Source organism: Salvia hispanica, chromosome 1 (assembly GCF_023119035.1).
Source record: "Salvia hispanica cultivar TCC Black 2014 chromosome 1, UniMelb_Shisp_WGS_1.0, whole genome shotgun sequence".
Classification (NCBI taxonomy): domain Eukaryota; kingdom Viridiplantae; phylum Streptophyta; class Magnoliopsida; order Lamiales; family Lamiaceae; genus Salvia; species Salvia hispanica.
Genome location: NC_062965.1, coordinates 16,120,206 through 16,143,406, shown reverse-complemented (window position 1 = coordinate 16,143,406; position 23,201 = coordinate 16,120,206). Strand labels below are relative to the sequence as shown.

The following is a 23,201-nucleotide window of genomic DNA, read 5'->3' as shown; positions in this document are numbered from 1 at the left end:
TAGTACTTTCTGACCAACTTGGAGATTCTTGGTTCTCAGTTTTTGTCGTGCCACATCTTTGTTTTCTCCTTGTACCACATTGCTGAGTCAAATGACTCCAATCTGAGTTCTTCCAGCTCTTGTAGCTGCAGCTTCCTTTCCTCTTCACAGGCCTTAGCATCCATGTTAACTTGTTGAACTGTCCAGTACGCTCGGTGCTCAATTCCAACTGGCAAGTGACACATCTTCCCAAAGACGATGTGATATGGGGACATCCCTATAGGCGTTTTGTAGGCTGTCTGATATGCCCACAGAGCATCTTCCAACCTTGTGCTCCAATCTTTTCTGGAGGGGTTGACTGTCTTCTCCAAGATGCTCTTTATTTCTCTGTTTGAGATCTCCGCTTGCCCGTTGGTTTGAGGGTGGTAAGGACTAGATAGGCAGTGATGAACCCCATACTTCTTCATCAATGCTTCGACCATTCGGTTGCAGAAGTGACTCTCTTGATCAGAGATAATTGCCCTTGGTATCCCAAATCGGCTGAATATATGACTCTTGAGGAACTTAGTGACTTCTTTAGATTCACAAGTGCTCGTGGCTTTGGCTTCTATCCACTTTGATACATATTCAACTGCCACCAGGATGTAGGAATTCCCATAAGATGAGGGAAAAGGACCCATGAAGTCCATGCCCCAGATGTCGAACACTTCACAAACAATCACTGGAACTTGCGGCATTTCATCCCTTGCGGAGATCCCACCGGTCAGTTGGCAATGGTCACAGCCCTTGCAGAACTCGTATGCATCTTTGTTCAGAGTCGGCCAGTAGAATCCGCTATCCAGCACCTTTCTTGCAGTCTTCCTTGGCCCGAAATGTCCTCCACATGCCAAGGAGTGACAGTGTGTTTGTACATCCCGTTGCTCCCAGTCAGGAACACATCTCCTTATAACTTGGTCGGTTCCTGCCTTCCACAAGTATGGGTCGTCCCAGAAATAATACTTTGCTTCACTCTTGATCTTCATCCTCTGAGCCTTTGTCACGTTTGGCACCATTGGTAGCTCTCCCGTCACTAGGTAGTTGGCCAAGTCCGCATACCAGGGTTCCTGTCCTACTTTCTCCTTACCCTTGGTTGTTGCGTCCTGCCCAGTAAGCCTCATTACTTCTTCCCAATCGATCTTCCTTGCGGAGAAAATCACATCACACAAATGCTCTTCCGGGAATCGATCTCTCACATCCTCACTGTTCCCTTCTTGTACTATTCTGCTCAAGTGGTCCGCTACTTTATTTTCAGACCCTTTTTGTCTTCTACTTCCCAATCAAATTCTTGTAAAAGCAGCACCCATCTGATCAGTCGGGGTTTTGACTCCTTCTTCGTAATGAGATACTTAATGGCCGCATGATCAGTATAGACGGTGACTCTGGATCCTAATAGGTATTGCCTGAACTTTTTGAACGAATAGACAACATCCAACATCTCCTTCTCGGTGGTGTCATAGTTCCGTTGGGCTTGATTCAAGGTCTTAGATGCATAGAATATCACATACCTCTTCCCATCGATCTTCTGACCCAGTACGGCCCCCACGGCATAGTCACTAGCATCGCACATCACCTCGAAGGGGTGATCCCAGTTAGGAGCTTGAATGATCGGTGCAGAGATCAATTTTTCCTTAAGAAGGTCAAAAGCAGTCTTGCAATGCTCGTCGAAAACGAGCATGGCCCAGAAAATCCGGCATGGCCCAGAAAACCTCTTATTCCCATTCTGATCAGTAGGGAAGGGCAGTTTGGATATGACATCCACCTTGGCTTGATCCACCTGGATTCCTTTTTCTAACACCACGTGTCCTAAGACGATTCCTTCTGTAACCATAAAATGACATTTCTCAAAATTTAAAACCAGACTCTTTGTTTGGCACCTTTCCAGCACCACATCCAAATGTTGCAAGCATGAGTCGAAAGAGTCTCCGTAGACAGTGAAATCATCCATGAAGATCTCTATGCAATCTTCAATCAAATCCGAGAATATGCTCATCATACATCGTTGGAAAGTACCAGGGGCGTTGCATAGGCCGAATGGCATACGCCTATACGCATAGGTTCCAAACGGACATGTGAACGTGGTCTTATCCTAGTCCTCCGGGTTCACTTAGATTTGAAAGTAGCCACTGTACCTAGGGATGTCAATCGGGCCAGCCCATCGGGTTTCGGGCCAACCCTATTCGGGTTATGGGTCAATCGGGTGCGGGCTAATCGGGCTGTAATTTTTTCGGGTTATAAAAGTTCAACCCTAACCCTAAAAGCTCGGGTTTCGGGCTAACCCAGCGGGCTAATCGGTTTGCTACCGATAAAATTAACATGCGTTCAATCCAATAAATAATGGTAAAAATTAGTTATATTTATAAAATTTAAATATTTAATTATGATAAATTTGAGATATATGCTTAAACTCAAACATAAACATGATCAAATACTAATATTTGAGATTTATGCAAAATAAAACATAAACATCAAGAAATTTTAAAGCATGTTTTAGAAATTTAAATATAATTTTTAGTGAATTTGAAGTTTCTAATTTATATATCTATTATTATGTTAATAAAAATTTAATATATAATTTATATATTTAATATATAAAATTGAATGTTATATTTTTAGTAATCTATATTATAAAATAACCAATGAAGTGTCGAATTAGAGTTAAACAAATAGAACGATAGAAATTTTATCGGGTTTTCGGGCCAGCCCATCGGGTTTTCGGGTCTGGCCCTAACAGGTTGCGGGTTAATCGGGTGTTGGCTAATAGGGCTAGAAATTTTCAGCCCTAACCCTATAAATTTGGCGGGTTATTCGGGCCGGCCCACGGGTTGCGGGTTACATTGACATCCCTAACTGTACCCATCGATGAATGGCAGGGGGAAATGGTCCTTCCTGGTTGCAGTGTTCAGCTTTCGATAATCTATACACATTCGCCATCCAGTGACTAGTCTGGTGGGTACTAGCTCATTCCTCTCATTCTTAACCACCTGGATCCCTGATTTCTTGGGGACCATGTGGATTGGACTGACCCATTCACTATCGGGTACCGAGTATATAATCCCCAGTGAGAGCAACTTCAAGATTTCCTTCAGTATCTCTTCCCGCATGTTTGGGTTCACCTTCCTTTGCGAATTTCTATGTGCCTTGGCTCCCTTCTCCAGCCTAATGTGGTGCATGCAGACATCCGGGCTTATCCCCACCAGGTCCGTAAGGCTCCATCCAATAGCCTTCTTGTTTTTGCTCAGCACAGTTAGTAGCTCTTGCCTCTTGCTCTTCAGTCAGCCCGCTATTGATGATTAGGGAACGAGTCTTCCTCCCCGAGGTAGGCATACTTAAGATTCGCTGACAACTTCTTCAACTCCACCTGTGGAGGTAATGTGTCTGTAGGTAAGAGGTTCTTTTTAGAATCATCCTCTTGCTCATGTTCACCATCTGATTTCTTCTCTATACTAGCCGGTAATAATGCCCCTGCAGAGCCCGCTAGTTCCGACTTCTGACAGAATTCCGTAATTGCTCCTTCGATCTCCTAGTCAGTTAACCCTCTGCTACTGATCAGATCACACCATTCAGCTGCTTCCACATCAGCCTGGGCATACACATCCAAGGCTTGGAGTTTTTCTTGCAATAATTCGGTCTCAAGAAATTCTTGGACTAAGAGGTCAATAACATCAACATAGCATAGATTTTCAGAATCTATTGGCTTTTTCATGGCTTCATTGATGTCAAAAACAAATTTCTCACCATTAAAGTCAATGCAGATTGTCCCCTCAGCCATATCTACAATTGTCTTAGTCGTTCTTAAAAATGGTCTTCCTAACAATATCCCGCTAGACTCCATAGCTTCTGGTTCACTCATTTTAATTACATAAAAGTCAGCGGGATAAGTAAAATCTTGTATCCTGACCAACACATTTTCTAACACACCCTCAGGATTTATACATGACCTATCAGCCAGTTGGATCAACACCCTAGTATTTGACAATTTCACCCCCTTCAACCGATTATAAATGGATAACGGCATAACATTGATAGATGCTCCTAAATCACACATTGCATGCTCGATTTTTACATCTCCAATTGTTATGGGTAAAGTAAACATACCTGGGTCGGCTCTCTTGGGTGGTAGTTTCTCCTGCACAATAGCTGATGCTATCCCTTCCACCATGATTTTTCCATCCTCCTGGGCATTTCCGGCTATGAACTCCTTTATAAACTTCCCCAGAGGGGGCAGTCTCACGGCTTGGAGGAATGGTATGGAGACATCCAGCTTTCTGAAGATCGACATGAAATCCACAGGGTTTTCTTTCTTCCTCTCCGTAGCAAACCGATATGGAAACGGTTTTTCCCCATTAGCCTCTTCAGTTAGCCCTTGTGGACTTCCTTTTGGTGCTTCCTGGGTTTGAGGTCCCGATGTGGGTATTGTTCCTTCGGGTTGTTCATTTCTAGGTTGTGTTTCTCCCTCCTTTCCTTCTCCAGTAGGCTCCTCGTTCAGAAAAAACGGATCCTCCATCTGAGGCAGAAGCCTCTTGAGCTCTTCCGCTGAGACGGTGTCGCTCAGCACCCTTGCTCCACTAGATTCCCCAATAGGGTTCTTGAGTTGAGGTCCATTATAGGCTGTTTCGGACCGCAGTGTAATCTTACTCACATTTGCCTTCTCGGGTACATGGACTGTAGATGGGAGTTTCCCTGAGCTCCCTTTCATTTCGCCCACCGAGTTAGCGAGCTAGGCCAACTGCCTGTTCATCATATCCATATTTGCCCTATGCACCTTCTGGGCACTTTGCATTCCTTGCATTGTTTCATTACTGGACTGCAAGTCACTTTTAATGCTCTGCTGCGAAGCAAGCATCTCTCCCATCATATCCTCCATAGACCTCCTCAACCTGTTTGGGTGGGCAGGGGGGTTGTACTGGTCATGGTTGTGCTGGTACTGATTTTGGTTTTGGTTGTGGGTGTTATGTTGAGGCCCTTGGTTATATTGGTTCTGGTTCTGGCTTTGGTTCTGGTTCTGGTAGTTCCGCTGATGGGGTGGCACATAGGCAGGGTTCGGGTTCTGATTTTGAGGGTTTTGGTTCTGAGGTTGTTGTTTCCTTCCTGCCCAGCTAGACTGGTGGTCAGGGTTCGTTGGGCCACAGTTGAAGTTTTGGCTCGGGTGGGGGTTGGTTTGATTCTGACCCTGGTTTTGGTTCTAATTCTGATTTCCAACTCCCCATCGGAAGCTTTGGTGGTCCCTCCACGGTGCATCCCTCTGCTTTCCCGAATCCAATTGCCATTAGAATTGTAGTATCCTGCGCATTTGCTTGCTCCACATTTGGCGAGTTGTCCGGCTGATCATATGGTAGTTCTGGGGCCTCTTTTCCTCCAGTCAGAGAAGGTGGTGGAGTGTTCTGATTGATTGCAGTCAGCAATTCCTTCTTTAATTCCTCCATCTTCAAATCCATCCTTTCCTCCTGGTCAGTAGCCGAAGCACTTGCTACCCTTTCTCTGCTGTACCCATCCCTTGCGTTGTCGTACGTCTTTTTCGCATTAGCTTGCGTAAAACCTTCTTGGCTTCACTGACTCTCAACCGTGTGAAATCGCCTCCGGATGATGAATTCGCCAGATCCTTTGTTTCTTTGTTCATCCCCTCATAAAAGGTGTGGTGCACCTGTATCTCCTTCATGCGATGGTTGGGGCATGACTCCAGAAGATTCATGTACTTCTCCCAGTACTCACTCACGGTCTCATCGTATTCTTGCCTTATACATGATATCTTCATCTTCAATGCACTTGACTTTGAAGACGGGAAGAACTCATTTAAGAATTCGTAGGGTCCCTCGTAACTCTTCCCACAATACGTTGGCAGGATTGCAATAACGTGGGGTTTCACATCACAGGCAGTCTGGCCTGGGGTGACCACTATGGCTTGTTGGGGGTCACCGTCAGCATGCGCAGTGAGTGTGCGAGCTCGGGGTCATCCTTACCTTGGTCAGCCATTCTCACTAGTGCTCTTACTTGCGCAGTGAGTGTGCGAGCTCGGGGTCATCCTCACCTTGGTCAGCCATTCTCACTAGTGCTCTTACTGGTTGGGGTGGAAACTTCGGGAATTGGTACTCTAGCTCTTCTTTCTCCTCATCGCTGCTCGTGCCTAGGTCGGAAAGTGCTATCGATAGACCAGAACGAGTGGTAACGAGTATCGTTCCTCGGGGAAGGATTCTTGGTCTAAACCAGCCAGGAGCCGAGCTACTTCTCATAAACTGAAAATAAAAAGGAAAGGAAAATTATAAACAGTATGTACACCAAAAAGACCACACACAATAACAGGTATGAACGCCATCCATCCCCGGCAACGATGCCATTTTGAAAGGTGCAGGTTTCGGTCGAGTGTGTAATTGCAAGAGTGTATCCAACTGATCAGAATAATATTCCCGACCTAGCTGAGTCGTTGGCACGACAATCGAACCTGGTTTCAAACAAGTTTCCTCAACCCACTTCTACTGATTAGTATAATGGAGGTAAGGGTCGAATCTCACAAGGATGGACACGTTCGGATAACTGCCCTGGGTGTTTTTGGTTAGCTACCACACTTGGGTTGAGATTTTACCTAGGCAAGAAATAAAGATGGAACTCTACTGACTAGTAGACGTGAAAATAACAAGCATGTGGTTGTGTTCGTGAAAATAGGGGACAAAGTATCTCAGAGGTATGTGAAAAGTAGACAGTTATTAAAAGCGAAAATTTAGACAACAAGGCATATCTGGTGGCTGGTTGGCTTTCTGACAGGTCTGGAAGGTACAACTGAAAAGTGGGGAACAAAAGCAAAAGTAACTTAAAAGTAAAAGTGGTCCAAGGCTAAAGTTGATATTGACGTTTTCTTCTTCACCAAGCATTAACAGAAATCATATGAACACAAACTCAATGACTAAACTCAGATTCATAACTTCAAACTCAAGATCCATCGATTAAAATGTTTAACTTAAGATGAATAGCTGAAATCGGAAATTGCCTCTACTGACTAACATGCAAGGTGGCGATCACAACGCAGAGCAGAAAATTCATGCACGAAAACTCAAAATGAAACATAACTATAAAATTCGATCAACAACCACAGATCTAACTTACTCGCAAGAAAATACATGCACGCACTTAAAAATTAAAAGCGATAACTAAATCTAACTTTCGTAGGCAGAATGAAGTGAACTCAAACCAATAGAGACATTCGGAATAGAAATTTCATAACTTAAACGTTTGGATCTCACTAAATACTTCAAAAGGCAACAAGGATAATTGTTTGCAACAGATCAAACGAAGAAAGCAGGTAAAGATTAAACTAAAAAGCAAATAACGATTGTTTTGCCACTCCGGGCGGTGATACTGCTATACTACTGCGACAAACTGGTTGGAATGGTAGATCGACGATTTCTCCGGCTGACTCTTGGACGTCAAGTGATCATAGTTGTGGCGAGGAATGAGAGATTGGATAATGCTGAAGGACTGATCTTCTAGACAGAATTCTACTAAGTGTGTATAAGAACCGAGAGCTTGCAAACTTCGAACCCCTTTCTCTCTCTCCAAGTTGCTCTTTTTATAGGGAGGCTTGCCCTTGTTTTTAGGGTAGACTTCCTTCACGATTTGACTTTTCTGCCCTTGTTAAATGATCATCCCAGCTATCCTTCTTCTCCATCTCGAGCCTATTCTCTGGCATGCATCCTGGTCAGTATTGCACCCTTCTAGCGCTCTTTTCACTTGCGTCACCTGAATCGTCTCCTACTGACTTGGATCCTTTAACCCTGCACACTTAAGCAACTGTTTTGCAGATAATACATGCATTTCACGACATACTGATCAGTAACCAAGGCTTAGAATACGACTTATCAGTACCATGTAAAATGGTGCAGAAAACATAATTGAAAGGGAAGAAGAAAGAGAACGGTTGTTTTGAATAGGATGATGATTTCATTGTATAAAAAACCCTTTAAATAGGGATTACAAACAAGTAAATATGGTGGAACTTGTGCTCCAAGTATTTTTGAGCTTCAAGTATTCTTGGGCACCAAGTATTATAATTTAATTACAAAATATTTTGTCAATCACCTATTTGGAGTAATTGATTCTAATCACAATCTTCCCTTTTTCTAACAGTTTTGTAAGTTAATAAAGAGAGAGTAATGTGTCTACGTGTGTCATCTTAACCGGACGAGGGAGGAGTTGTTGAAATAGTCGGTAGACTCGCCATGGTGGGCGACTTGGACTTTAGTTAATCTTACAAATTAGGAAAAATAGAAAGCAACATATATATCCACGTGTAGAGCCGATGTCCAATTACATTATGCTGAAAGAAACCTCCATTAAGGGTAAGAAAAAAGATGAAGTTTATTATACGCTGTGTATTATTATAACTATAAGTCCACACTCTAGCTTTGTTAATCCGTTTTTAAATATAATGGCACCGTACAATACGGCATCTTCTTATTCAAATGTGGCTATAATTTTCCACTTGATATTTCGGATTACGGACTACGGTCCACCACAGGTATAACTGTATAAGAAGACTATCTCCAATGGAGAAAGGCGGTGTGAGGCAGAATTTTAACAATGAGGTGCCCAAATTACCACTAAAATTTGTTGAGTGTGTTCAGTGCTACCAATATGGAAACAACTCGAACGTGAAAAATATAAAAAGCCACGAGTGAGAAATGGATGATGAGAAAACTAATTAGTGAATAGATTTTTTAGAACATAGCACATAGTTTACTATTAATATTTTACTTCATCCATCCCACACAAGAATATGCACTCTTTCCTTTTAAAAACTCTTTTCTTTCTAATAGGGTGAGACTCATTCTTTACTAACAATACTTTAATTACTTTTCCTCTCTATATCTTTCTTACTTTAACAATTTTGGATTAAAATATGTGTCAAACACAAAAGTGCATAGTTTTATAATAAAGAGTATCACATTAAAATTGATTTTATTAATATCATAATATTTTACAATATTTATGAAATCAAAGAATTATTTTACAGGTCTTAAAAATAAAAAATAAAAAGTCACAAATGAATTGGTACACTCAAGGTGGGGATCGAACTTGGTAGCTCACGACCAAGAGGCTGGAAATTAGTCTAACTGCAGTAGCACTTCAGGTTAAAAATGATAATTACATATATTATATATATTAAATATTGAATTGGGTGAGGGTCCTTAAAAAGCAATGAACGGCAAGAAAAGAAGAAGGTAAATTAGAAAGAAATACAAATAACTAACTTTTTACTTTTTGTACTAAGAAGAGGTAAATATACCGTGGCTCCCTATAGCTGCGGAAACAGAGGGCCACGGCGGGGTGTTTTGGACATGGGCGCACCACCTAGTCGGCGCAGACACGGCGCTGGGAGGAGCCGCGACGCTCTATTGCAGGGCGCCGAAAGCCGCGGCTTTGCCCATCATTTTTTCTTTTAATTTTTTCAAAATATTTCTATAAATCTATCCGCCACCTAGTTACCGCGTTACCCGACGGGAAGAATGCGCACACAACTCGAAACTATTATTTCCGCTGACCATTTTCCAGGGCGCCGGAACAATTTTGATCGTCGAGCGACAGCCGCCGATCTCCGTTTAAGGGAAAAGACCTTAACAATTGGTGCTTTCATCTGTGTACTCATGAGACGATACAACAACAACGGTAGGCAAGGTTGGGGCACAAACCGACCCGACTACTTTCCGAATGGCTCGTCGCGCCGTGATAATGCGATTGGCCGCTAAGATAACGTCGGTTTCAACCGACAGCAGACCGACGAGGGGGACCGTGTGGGTCGCCTAATGGAGGATGCGAACCACGATGATTTCGTGGGTTATAAATTGGATCACTTGATAGATAAACTCGACAAATTGGATTCTTGGAGAGATGATACCAACCGTAGGTTCGAAAATTTATAACCAGCATGGCCTCGTGGGAATGATCAACCGTATGATGACGAAGATATAGATAATTTGGGGTTTGATGATCAGCGTCAATGGAGAACAGGGTATAGGGGTTTTGTGGTAGAAACCCTAATTTTGACGTGCGAGATAGCCCGCAGAGATATCGATATCGGCGCGAGGGTAGAAATCACAGGGGTTCATGTTGGGACCCACCAGGATATCAACAACATCGTCACCAAATAGGTGGGTATGATCAGCAGTTTAATCGGCCAACCACTTGTTACGACCCACCACAGTCGCGGCAGCCCTCTTGTTGGGAACCACCGCCTCGCCATGCATCGCGAGGATATTCGGATTATGATCAACCACCACTGGGTTTGCCTAGTCATTGGGATCCGCGCTAGCCGTAGACCTTGCAGCCTATGCAGTATGACCGACCGCTGAGTCGCCGCACAGCTCCGTGGTCTGCCGTTGCCCCGCCACGGTCTGGCTTCACGCACCCGCCTCAACAGTCCAGCAGGTTAATTGATTCGGGGAAGTAGTGTGGTCTGCCCAATATTCCTAGTCTCAAGGTTTGTTCTCCTTGCCCAACCCAACTAGCTACAGTAAGTGATTGGAGCAAGCCCCCCTTCTCACCGAGTTGAATGCGGGGTTTGAGGAGAATATTGATGATGAAAATCTAGTTGAGGATGTTCCAATCAACGAGTCCCGGGAAGAGATCGTCAAGACCGACAATATGCCGCTGCAAGTACTCGTCGGGGTATATGATGAGAAGATTGGTGATCCTATTGTGCCAACACATCGGGAAGTGGCATTAAATGACGTAGAGGAGGAAAATTCCACTGATGAAATGTAGATGGCCGTCCCCTCGCTCAATGACGTTCAAGTGTCACTCAAAAATGTTGTTGGAAATTATTTGGGCAAGAAAGAAGATGGTGCTTACACCGATTTGCCCGTAATTGCTTGTGTTTTTGTGGATTTGAATGTCGGAGATGTTCCAAGTTGGAATCATCGATCAACGTCGCTCGACACCGATGCAAGGTTGATCCCTCTGCGCAATGACACGCCATGTTTGAGCATTTTTGGAGGTGTGAACGGTTTATCATTTTGGCACGAAATTTTGCCGGCCACGTTAGGTCTCCTTGGCTGAAATTTAATGGGGATGATGAAGGGAAACGCTCAGCTGCTCGGTGTGTGTATGATCCAGGAGAAGACGCCTCGCCAAAGCTTTTGCTTTCAACTATCGTAGTTGCTTCGTGGTTTCCACCTTGAGGACAAGGCAAACCGCGGGGGAGTTGATACGATCTCATATAATCTTAATTATTTAGTTATCTTTTATTTCACCAAATCTTTTCCATATCTTTGTTTTCTTATTCAATAAGTTAGGGTAGTAGTATTCTAGTATTATAAATAGGAGATATTGTATTCATTCATTCAATCAATTAATAAATTATTATTTCTCACAAAGATAACGTGTGTTTTCCAATCGTAATTTGGATTCCCTCTGCCGATCCTAATTGGACGCCGGAGTATTCTACAGACGCCTAGTTATCGCGTTGCCCGAGGGGAAGAACCCGCGCACAACTCGAAACTATTATCTCCGCCGACCCTGTGCCAGGACGCCAGAGCAATTTTGATCGTCGAGCGACAGCCACCGATCGTTGTTAAGGGAAAAACCTTAACAGTCAGTGTGATACGATCCCACATCGGTTTCACACGAAAGTGTGGAATAGCATATAATAGGGAGTCAACCCTTTACCTTTGACCATGGTTTTGGGTTAAGTTAGGGCTTCCTATCTTATATGCTTATCAATTTGGTGCGGTGAACGTGCATCTAGATGTCCTACGGAAAGGGGCTACCCATAGGTGTGACCAAAGGGGTGTCACCGAAAAATATGGGCCCGAAGGAAAAAGGGCAGCAAAGGAAATGGTGGGCCCATGGCTTTGGGTTTGCCACTTGGCGTGTGCCGTCCGTGGACGTCCGGTTTAAAAGAGGGATGGATTGATACGATCTCACATCGGTTTCACACGAAAGTGTGGAATAGCATATAATAGGGAGTCAATCCTTTACCTTTGACCATGGTTTTGGGTTAAGTTAGGGCTTCCTATCTTATATGCTTATCACAGTGTCCAGGATTTGGACTACTGACAGAAGATGTTGTGAGATTAGTCGACCAGACGGTTCGATTAGTCCCGTTTAAGACGACGAGATTTCCATCTCGAGACAGAGTAACGGAGCTGGAAGAATCTTGGAGGGGTGTGTCTCTGTTGGTGACCCAAATCACAGTTTCTTCCGACAAGGCGTAGAAGATTCCTAAGTAGCGGTTGGTGGTGTTTGGAGGTGTGAAGAATCCTAATTTGAACACATGCTTTGCTGATCCAATGGTTTGTGGGTCTCTGATGATCACACCGGCAGACATTGTGTCGTTTTGTAAACTCAAACATACAACAATGCTTTGGAGAATTAAAGCAAGTAGTGCTTTAGTAACAATGAGTTGAGCGATTTTTGATGACATGTATGATAATGCATGGGATGAATTGGGCTTATGATTTGTATTTATAGTAATTGAAAGATAAGTGTACGCATTAAAATAGTTGAAGTAGTCGCCATGGTGGGCGACTTGGACTTTAGTTAATTTTCATTCAAGTAAAAAAGGCAACATTTTTATCCACGTGTAGATCCGATGTCCAATTAAAATGATGCTGAATAAAACCTCCACTTTGGGTAAGAATTAAGATGAAGTTTGTTATAAGTAGTGACGAAGCCAGAAAATTTTTGCTGGGGGTCCAAATACTTTTATCGGCGACTAAATATCACAAGAATAAATTTTTTATTTCATTTATTTAATGATGAAATTTTACAATATTTACCGGTTAATTTTCTATGAATCTTAATAAGAGAACTTTGATTAGTTTTCAATGAATCTTTAATAAGAATCTTATAAGTACACGAACCAGCTTTGATAATCCATGTTTTAAATATAATGGCACCGGATAATACGGCATTTTCTTATTTACATGGGGCTATGATTTTCCCCTTGCTATTAACCATTTACCAATGTTTAAAAACGGACGGTTAAATGAAGCTGTTAAGCTACTCGTTCATGATTTAAACTTCAAGCGATCTGATTGGGTTAGACTACCGGTCAAACCGTTTTACCATTGTGTATCCATTTTTGTAATGTTGACGGTTGAAATGGAGAAAGTTTGGGATGGTTTGAAATTTGGATAAATACCATTAGGAGATAGTTTGCACTCAATGGGTATAAGTTTTTGAATTATTATCTAGTCTTCCATCAAACACACTAAGAGTGGGTTCATTACTGGAGAAGATATTTTGGTGTGTTGATCCACTGGGGCCTGTTGTCGAAACGAGAGGAAGAAGTTGGAGATTACTATTATTTAGGAGTAGATAAGTATAGTTAAACTAGTAAGGATTAATTCTATCTCAATTATAGGATAGTTAAAGTGTATCTCCTATAATTTACGTTAGGGAGATTTATAAGATGTTTTGTGTATATTTTATTCTTTAATTTATGTTGGAGATAGAATAGGAAGATTCACCTTAGTAGATATATTAGTTTTCAGTTTATTTAAATATTAGAATTAGGAGTTATCTTAGATTATTTAATTAGTAGTAGTTATCTCATTAGGAGATTTATTAGATTTGATATTCAATAGTTTTCCTATACAAGGAGTGTAGTTTACAAGGCATGTAGTTTAAGGAAGGAAGGGGATGAGTTTTTTGTGATGAATAATATTTTGTGATTTAGAGTCTTTGATTCTTCTTCTTCGTCTTGAATTTTCTTGTAGCAAAGTGCTCGTTTATTCAAGGCATTTATCGACATATCAATCGAACATTCATATTCGATTGTAGCGTCATTCATTCCACTTCCACCACCATCTTCACGTCGAGTTCACATCCACCATATTGTAACTATTTCCCAAATATCCATCTTAAACTGGAGGAATGTCATGGCAGATTCATTATTTTCGATTTATTATAAGTATAGCGAGTCGTGGCGAAGGCGAGAGGCTAATTCGTTCAGAGAGGTGTCGTGAGAGCGCCGTGAGCCAACGAGGCTCACATCAGGTGGTATCAGAGCCACGCGATACCATCAATTAGCCTGTGCACCAACCCCTTTGTCGGAGGCGTCTACGGACTCTGAAAGTGCAGGTTTTCGATGTTGTGTTAAATTAAGGGTGCGTCCAACTGATCAGGATGAAACATCCAATCTAGCTGAGTCATTGGCACGACGACCAGAACCTGGTATCAAATAAATTCCTCAACCCACTTCTACTGGTTAGTATAGTGGAGGTAAGGGTCGAATCCCACAGAGATGGACACGTTCGGATAATTGTGGTGATAATCTGGGAGGTTTTGGTTAGCTACCACGCTTTTGGGTTGAGATTCTACCTAGACCGAAATTTTTGAGATGGTACTCTACTGACTAGTGGGCATGAAAGTGACCGACATGTGGTTGTGTACGTGAAAATAGGGGACAAGGTATCTCAAGGACATGTGAAAAGTAGAAAGTTACTCCCTCCGTCCTAAGGAAGATGACCCCTTTCTTGGACGGCACGGGATTTTATGCAAATTTATTTTGTGTGTTGAGAGGAGAGAATAAAGTAAGAGAGAGTGAATAAAGTAGAGATAAAGGTGTTTCCATTTTAAGTAATGGGTCATCTTAGTTGGGACAAACTAAAAAGGAAAGTGGGTCATCTTCAATGGGACGGAGGAGTACTAAATAAGGAAATTTAGAACAGCAGGGGATATGTGGTGGCTGGGTGGCAACTCTGACAGGTCTGGAAGGTACAAACTTAAAGTAAAGGACAAAAATAAAAAGTAACTAAAAAACAAAAGTGGTCCAAAGCAAAAGTGGATTGTGATGTTTTCTTCTTCAACAAGCATTAACAAAAATTATATAAACACAAACTCCATGGATAAACTCAGATTCACAACTTCAAACATAAGATCCTTCAATTAAAAAGCGTAAACTTGAAGATTAACGGCTAATAACTCCAGATTACTCCTACTGGCTAGCATGCAAGATGGTAACGACAACGCAAAACGAAAAACTCATGCACGAAAACTTAAACTGAGACATGAACTTGAAATTTCAATTAACAAACTCCAGATCTGGCCTATTCAAACGAAGACATGTGTAAACACTTAGAAAATAAACGCGATAACTAAATCTACCTTTCCTAGGCAGAATGAAGCAGATTCAAACCAAAGAGAGATGCGTAAAACAAACTTCATAACTAAAAACGTTTGGATCTTTAACGAAATTCTTCAAAAGGCAATAAGGTTTAAGTTTGCAACAGATCCAACGACGAAAGCAAGTAAAGATAAAACTAAGAAAGCAATTAAAGATTGTTTCTGCCACTCCGGGCGATGAAACTGCTACTACTACGAGACAAACTGGCTGGAACAGTGGATGATGACTCTCCGGTGGACGTCTGGAACTTCAGGTGACCATGGCTGTGGCGAGGAACGAGAAGAATGTGGACAATGCTGAAGGAACTGATCTTCGAGAGAGAATTCTAACTAAGTGTAGTGGCTGGACTCCGAACTAAGAACTGTTTCTCTCTCTCCAAGTGGCTTCTTTTATAGGGAGGCTTGCCCTTGCTTTTAGGGTAGACTTCCTTCACGAAATGACTCTCTTGCCCTTGTTTATGGTTGATCATCCCAACAATCTTTCTTCTCCATCTCGAGCCTTTTCTCTGGCATGCATCCTGGTCAGTTTTGCACCCTTCTAGCACTCTTTTCACCCGAGTTGTATGAACCGTCTCCTACTGACTTGGACCCCTTTATCCTGCACACTTAAGCAACTTCTTTGTGGATAATACATGCAAACCACGACATACGGACCAGTAACCAAGGCCTAGAATCCGACTTATCAGACTCCTCAATGAATAGGTTGGAAAAGTTTCCATCTTGCGAAATTGATGATGATTTGCTTGACAAAGTAATGCGTCAACTAGAGCCAAAGATTGAGTTACTTGTTGAAAAGGCCTATGCGGAGCTATTGAGACAACATCGTGAATTGAAGCAAGAGAAAGTTGCCACTGTGGAAAAGGTAGAGAAAGAGTTGCAGCCCTTGATCGTACCAGACAACAGTGATTCGAAGAAAGCCTTCGAAGAAGAAGCTACGCCAGAACCGGAGACCACCATCACTCCTGTTTTAGCGCTATCAGTGAGGGTACAACAATGTAAAGATGAACAAGAACCAACTGATGCTGCATTAAAACGCTCAAATGTGGAAGAGAATGTTCCTGTTCAGATGCAGCGAATTGAGGCAATGCCAACCAGGCCACTTTTCGGGATTCCCAGCCTCTATCTGAATGAAAATTCAACAAGAGAAGCGAGGAAACTTACAGAAGGTCGTTCAAGCAATTCACGACCTCACAAGTTGATCAGGTGGCAAATATCGCAGTTCAAGTATCGTAGAAAATCCAAAGAGCATACACGATTGATACAGTTTTGGCGGCTCAAATTTTGCATACATGGTCTGCGTGCGAGAAGGCTAAAACAAGATAAATTGATGGATTGGCTTATTATGAAATACATTGGGCAAGTCAACGAGACTCCTAATGGTGGACGGAGGGAGTACTAATTAAAGATGGATATTTATTTATTATTACTAATGAAAGTGAAAAAACAATACAAATAACTCTAGGAAAACAAAATTGTGTAAATCAAGAGAGGATAATATAGTGATCTGGGATAAGAATCATCTTCCATCAAGCGCACTAAGAGTGAGCTCGTTATTGGAGAAGACATATTGTTGTGTTGATCCATTGGGGGCCGAGTTCGAACCATTTTCTGCAAACACGGGCTGTTTGGGCACTGGCAGATTCAAAATTTCACCACTCAACATCGACAGAACTGTTTGGATCAGAGGTCTATCGTTTGGCGATTCTTGGACGCACAGCAGCCCTATCTGAATACATCGAACCATCTCTTCCTCCGTCTCCCTACTTGCAATGCTTTCCTCAACGAAACTCAAGCTGTTACCCTCATTCCACATTTTCCATGCCTGAAATTCAAACATTAACTTATTTAATTATCTGGATTAGTTTCAAACTATTACAAAAAATTTGACAAGTGCTTACACATCCTATGAGACCCAAGGACAATTCATCATTGAAATAGTGTGTGTTCTTTTCTCCTTTCACAATCTCCAATATTAGCACCCCGAAGCTGAATACATCAGATTTTTCAGAAAATCTGCCTTCCATTCCATATTCCGGCGCCATATATCCACTGTAAAATTACTCACCATATTAGCATAACTTACGCATTTATTCTCAAGGTGATATACAACTGCTCAAGATCCACTTACTATGTTCCCATAACTCTTGCGGTACTGCCATGGTCTTCATTGCCTACGAATATTCTTGCCATCCCAAAATCCGAGATTTTTGGATTCCAGTCTTGGTCTAGCAGAACATTACTTGGTTTAAGGTCTCTGTGAATGATCCTTAATCTGGAGTCTCTATGAAGGTACAAAATGCCTCTCCCGATGCCCTCGATAATGCTGGAACGTATATTCCAATCTAACAACTTCTTTGTCGGATTTGTACGACCTGTAAAATCATATATATTATGGAAACATTGCTGCTGAACATGTTTTTATATGCGTAGGAAGATCGTTGAACTGACCAAAGAGACATATATCTAAGCTTTTGTTTGGCATGTATTCGTATATCAGAATCTTCTCTTCTTTCTCAACACAACCTCCTAACAGTTTGACAAGATTCCTGTGTTGGAGTTTGGAAATGACAATCACTTCATTCATGAATTCTTGCATCCCTTGTCCAGATTCCGCTGATAGTCTTTTCACAGCAATTTCTTTTTCGTTTGCCAGAACTCCCTACGTACCAAAACACACATCAAACATTATATGTTCTTGTCAATCTGTTGATGCAGAATCGAGTACATTAATGATTAAACTGTAACAGTTTTGTTACCCTGTAAACAGGACCGAAACCTCCCCTGCCGAGAAGATTATCTACATGGAACTGGTTTGTTGCATTAGCAAGCATCTCGAAGGTGAACTTTGGCAAATCGCCAATATTAACTTCCTTCGATTCATTTTTTAGTACGATTGCAGTTGAATCCGTCGTGAACATCTGTCCTGCTTCCAAAATAATTGAATCTTGCGCTTTGCTCCCTGATTTGACAAAGATGATGATCATTTCAAGAGTGAAATGCAGCAACATTCACTTATTGCGTCAGAAGTTACCTTTCCTCTTCACTATAAACCACCAAGCAATAAACATCAGAATAGATATGAAAACAAAACCCACAGCAACTCCAATCATGATGTACAGCTTTCTCTCCTTCTGGCTATCTGCCATACATAACAGATAATTTCAATTCATTCAACTTGATATGAGTATATCATTAGCTAGTAAAAACTGTGAAGGAAATTACCGAATTCAGAAGGAGAGAGACGAAGGTAAAGATCAACACCAACAGTACCAAACTCCTGAGCGTCAATCAAGGTATCACTCCAAAACATACAACCAATGTTACCATCATAAGCATAAGCTATGCATGAGCAGTTCCTCAGACATGTGGTCCGGCACTCGTCTAGAACCTTAGAAGGCAAGGGTTGAGCAAAGTCTGGAACCTTCATATACCGCAACCTCTCAAATCCATCGTCTCCACACTGCAACTGGCTCTTCCTCCTACAACCATTAGTCCAATTCCCTCTCTCCCATTCTTCCTCATTTACAGGCTCAAAACCTCTCAAACAACTACAAATAGGTGATTCCATAACATTACAGCTACCAAACTCCCCACAGTTTCCATAAACATCGCATTCATTCTCAGGAGCGGTCCATTCCACGTTCCATCTCTTTGCCACGCCATCCCACACCTTCCGAAGCAGAGTACCTGAAGAATTCAATTCCACTGTTATAAAACCATTTATCTGCGGCGTAGAATAGAAGAAATTCCCATCACTGTCATTCTTCACTTGATTGAAGCCGTCTAAGTAGGCGCTGAACATTATCTTTATCCCAATAAATATCAGGCCGTTCCAGGGCCCGCTCCTCCAGTGCGGGCGCTCCTCGTCCCACGTGACAAGCTGTGGCGCCCCGCTCATGGCGTCCAAGCCCCCAGTGAAGCTCCCTATCGAGGGGTCAGTGGCATATTTCCACGATGTCAGACGCACCTGCTCCCCTGTCTTTACGTTCTGGCTTAACGTCATTGCCTGCATCATAACATCCGTAGGATGCGAGAAAGACTCCCACAACGTGTTTCCCGAGGCCTCTTCCCACAAGACGAGATTGCCAGTGTCCAGGATTTGGATGACCGGATTAAGGACTGGAGATGTAGTGGTGAGATTGGTCGACCAAATGGTTCGATTGGTCCCGTCCAAGACGACGAGATTGCCGTCTCGGGATAGAGTAACGGCGCCGGAAGAATCTTGGAGGGGTGTGTCTCTGTTGGCGACCCATATCACGGTTTCTTCGGAGAAGGTAAAGAAGATGCCTAAGTAGCGGTTGGTTGTGTTTGGAGGACTAAAGAATCCCAATTTGTATTCCTTCTTAGCTGATATAATGGACTCTGGATCTCTGATCACCACACCGGCTGAAATTGTGTCATTTTGTAAGCTCAAACATACAATGCTTTGGAGAATTAGAACAAGTATTGATGTATGAACAAAGAATTGAGTGATTGTTTGAGGCATTGTAGGTAAATGCATGGGAGGCAATGGGCTTATGATTATGGTGACTCGTGTTACCACTATTTATAGTACTCTCTCGGTTTACAATTAAATGAACTGTTTTGACTTGGTATACTATTGAAAAATTATTTTACTCTTTAAAGGAAAGTGAAAAAAAATTAGTAGAATATGAGACACGGGTTTATATTCTCTCTGTCCCTTAAGTATGGACTTTTGAAGAGGCACGAGTTTTAGTGAACAATTGATAAAAAAATAAAAAAGAGAGAGCAAAAAAAAATGATTAAATATTATTAATGAAGAATGAGCTAAACCTTATTACAAAGAAAAAGGTTCTTAAAAGAGAAAGTGCATAATTTTAAGATATTGATTGAAATTTTATAGTTATTTTAAGGGACAGATTGAGAAGACTAATCTCCCCTACATTATTCTTTCTCTTGCATTATTTTTTTTCTTCATTTAATTATTTATAGTAAATGTTTGAAAAAATAAGTTATCTAATTCTGAAAATCCCAAAATAAAAAACAAAGAGTAATTGAAATATACATTCAGGCATTAATCACTCATATTGATTGTTTTGAAGTTATACTTAGTTGAAGACTTGTAGCAGTCGTCGGTGACTTGGACTTTTGTTAATCTTACATTCTAAGTTAGAAAAATGGCAATGTCCACGTGTAGGGCCGATGCCTAATCAATATTACGATTTACGAGGAAAGAAAACCTCAATTTAGGGCAAGAAAAAAGATTAAGGGTATACCTAGTGTAATATAAGCCCACACATTTTTGTAGTCCATATTTGAAAAATAATGCCACCGGACAATACTTCATTTTCTTACTTAAATGGAGCTATAATTTTCCAATACACAAACCATAAAAATCTCTATTTTTCCACTTGATATTTATTGATCACGGTCCACCCTAGGTATAAGTAAACAGCATTAATTAGGACTTAGGAGAATATAGTTATTGTTATACTATGGTTTCCAAATAGTTGGTTCCGATTGATATAGTGAAAATGGGGTATCAAAATAAACAAATGTGCTCGGAAATCATAATATACCGAGCACGTTTCGAGCACCAAGTGTGGTTTGCAAGAACCTCATCAGAAGGTTTTGCGAGCACTTTCATATGTATAACACAAGGCTGAATTATTTCCGAGCACAATTGTAATGTCGAAATCGAGAAAGTTTGGGATGGATTGAAATTTGAATAATTGTTCATGACACACCACTAGGATAGGAAATAGTGTATGCTCTTAATGTGTATATAAATGAAAAACATTGACAAAGTAACCCTTTCTCTGTTAATATTAAGTTTTAGTGTACTATATATAAAGTCTGGAAGTAGATTCATCGTCCATCAAGAACAAAGAGTGACCTCATTATTGGGGTAGACATTTTGCTGTGTTGATCCATTGGGGCCTGGTGTCGAACCATTTTCAGCAAACACGGGCTGCTTAGGCTCCGGCAGCTCTACAATATCACGACTCAGCATCGAAAACATGATTTCAATGGCAGGTCTATCCTTAGGATGTTCTTGGACACAAATCAGCCCTATCTGAATGCATCGAACCATCTGTTCCTCTATCTCCCTACTTGCGATGCTTTACTCCACAAAGCTCCAACCGTCACTACAAAAAAAATAACGGATAAGGACGTTTTTTTATTCCGTTAAGGACGCTATTTTCGTTGCTAATTATATCACCTACGCTTTAAAAAGCGTCCTTATCCGTGGCGTGCCAAATTAAAATAAGGACGCAAAGAGGGAGCGTCGGTGAATTAATCTTGGGACGCTCTTTAAAAAGCATCCCTAAATTCGTCTGAGACAATAAAAAAAAGCGTCTCTAAATGCTATTTAGTGACACTATAAAAAGCATCCCTAAATGTTATTTAGAGACACTAAAAAAAAGTCCCTAAATTCAATTCAGAGACACTATTATAAAGTTTCCCTAAATGCAAAAGTTTCCCTAAATGCAAAAGAGACATAATATAATACTCCCTCCGTCCCAATAAATATGAAACATTTGGTTTTCGGCACGAGATTTTATGCAGTGTTATTTTGTGAGTTAATGAAGAGAGAGTAAAGTAAGAGAGAGAGAGAAAAGTAGAGAGAGTGATGCTTCCATTTTAGGAAATGTTTCATTTTTAGTGGGACAATCCAAAAAGGAAAACGTTGCATTTCTAATGGGACAGAGGGAGTATTAATAATCTATAATGATATCCATCACATCTCTAAATGAAATTCAAACAAATTAAATAACCTAACTATATTGCAAACTCCCAATATTGAAGGAATCGAACCAACATGAATTCAACAAATATACCAAGAACATTGGAAAATTTTCATTAACACTAAATGCCAAGTGTACAAGTGTACAAGAATATACCAAAAGCAATAGGGGCTTCAAACGAAACAAAGTATAATGAAAGTATGCTAAGCACATCAGTTTAGCAATCCAAAATTGAGACACACATCGTGCTAATTGTACTTGGCAGCTTTCCAGTTACCATAGGCGGCCATGGAGAAGTGATAGAGATTACTGAGCAGATGCGTGGCCATTGGATTGGTGGGGCCATCAATCTCGGCATCCTGCTCCTGCTCTCGCTCCCACCTCCGCCATTGAGGCAAATCCTATTGAAGAAAGGTTAATTGGTGCAACTGTACGTACAGAGTCAGACGTATGTATATGTATATGTATATGTATATGAGAAAACAATCGATTGGTGCAACTAGGATGATTTCATTCAACATATGCAAAAATAGGAAACCAGAAATATGCAAATATGCAAAAATAGGAAACCAGAAATCAAATCAGGCTGACCTCTTCTCTACTTCTGGCTGACCATCAAAGCGCAGTAGAACTGAAAGTATCTATGAGTCATCATCCTGAGCAATTAGAGATAACATTGTAAAAAGCAAGCAAGAAAGTAACCTCTACAGGAACGAAACCAAATGTGAAAAGTTTGATAGGGTTCTAAGCTGAAATAGCAAACAATACTACCAACTTTTAACATTTATTCCAATAAAGAAAGATTTTTATACATAGTATATTTTTTATATATACATAGTATATTTTTATATAGTAGCATTATTTTTATTTTATTAGCAGGTAATCCAATATAGAAAGATTTTTTTTTAAATGAGACGATGTATGAATTTAAATTCTACAATTAAGCTATACACAGATTAAAATATATAAATATAAGCGAAATCTAAATATGAAAAGAATTAGAAATGTCAATCTAAAGGGAGGACAATAAAAACTTACTCTTTTGGACTGGTTATGCATGGCAGCTGCCCTAACTTTAGCTGAAATAATTGAAGATTATCACTTTGAAAACAAAAGTTAATAACCCATCAAGCCAACTTAATGAATGTACTTAGACAAAGAATCCAAAGGAAAAGTATAGTGATTAAGCCACCACAAAACCAATTGCTTAATGTCCTCACGCTTTCAACATATTAACTTGCAACAAACCCTGAGTAAACATCAACTGGCCTATCTCCTGCAACAAGATTGAAAGCAGATGCTCCAAGGTAAATAAATACAATGAATTTCATATAAAAGGGGAAGGAAACATCACCTTAC

General features: G+C 41.0%; 1 protein-coding gene across 1 annotated transcript; it reads right to left on the bottom strand.

Moving 5' to 3' along the window:
• Positions 1-16,432: 16,432 nt before the first annotated feature.
• Positions 16,433-19,625, bottom strand: LOC125201242 (G-type lectin S-receptor-like serine/threonine-protein kinase At1g11300). The gene is made up of 7 exons (XM_048099279.1): positions 18,355-19,625; positions 18,164-18,271; positions 17,889-18,091; positions 17,581-17,791; positions 17,261-17,504; positions 17,031-17,181; positions 16,433-16,954 (listed from the first exon to the last, which is right to left on the bottom strand). The coding sequence occupies exons 1-7, from the start codon at positions 19,616-19,618 to the stop codon at positions 16,649-16,651; spliced, it is 2,487 nt and encodes an 828-aa protein (XP_047955236.1). The 5' UTR covers positions 19,619-19,625; the 3' UTR covers positions 16,433-16,648.
• Positions 19,626-23,201: the final 3,576 nt, after the last annotated feature.

Bases quoted from the DNA above. Each gene is read 5' to 3' on its own strand.
- LOC125201242 (XM_048099279.1), bottom strand. From the start codon at position 19,618: ATGCCTCAAACAATCACTCAATTCTTTGTTCATACATCAATACTTGTT. The intron at 18,272-18,354 runs GTAATTTCCTTC...TATGTATGGCAG, and splicing joins TCTCTCTCCTTCTGAATTCG to ATAGCCAGAAGGAGAGAAAG. The intron at 17,182-17,260 runs GTAAGTGGATCT...GTAATTTTACAG, and splicing joins GCAAGAGTTATGGGAACATA to TGGATATATGGCGCCGGAAT.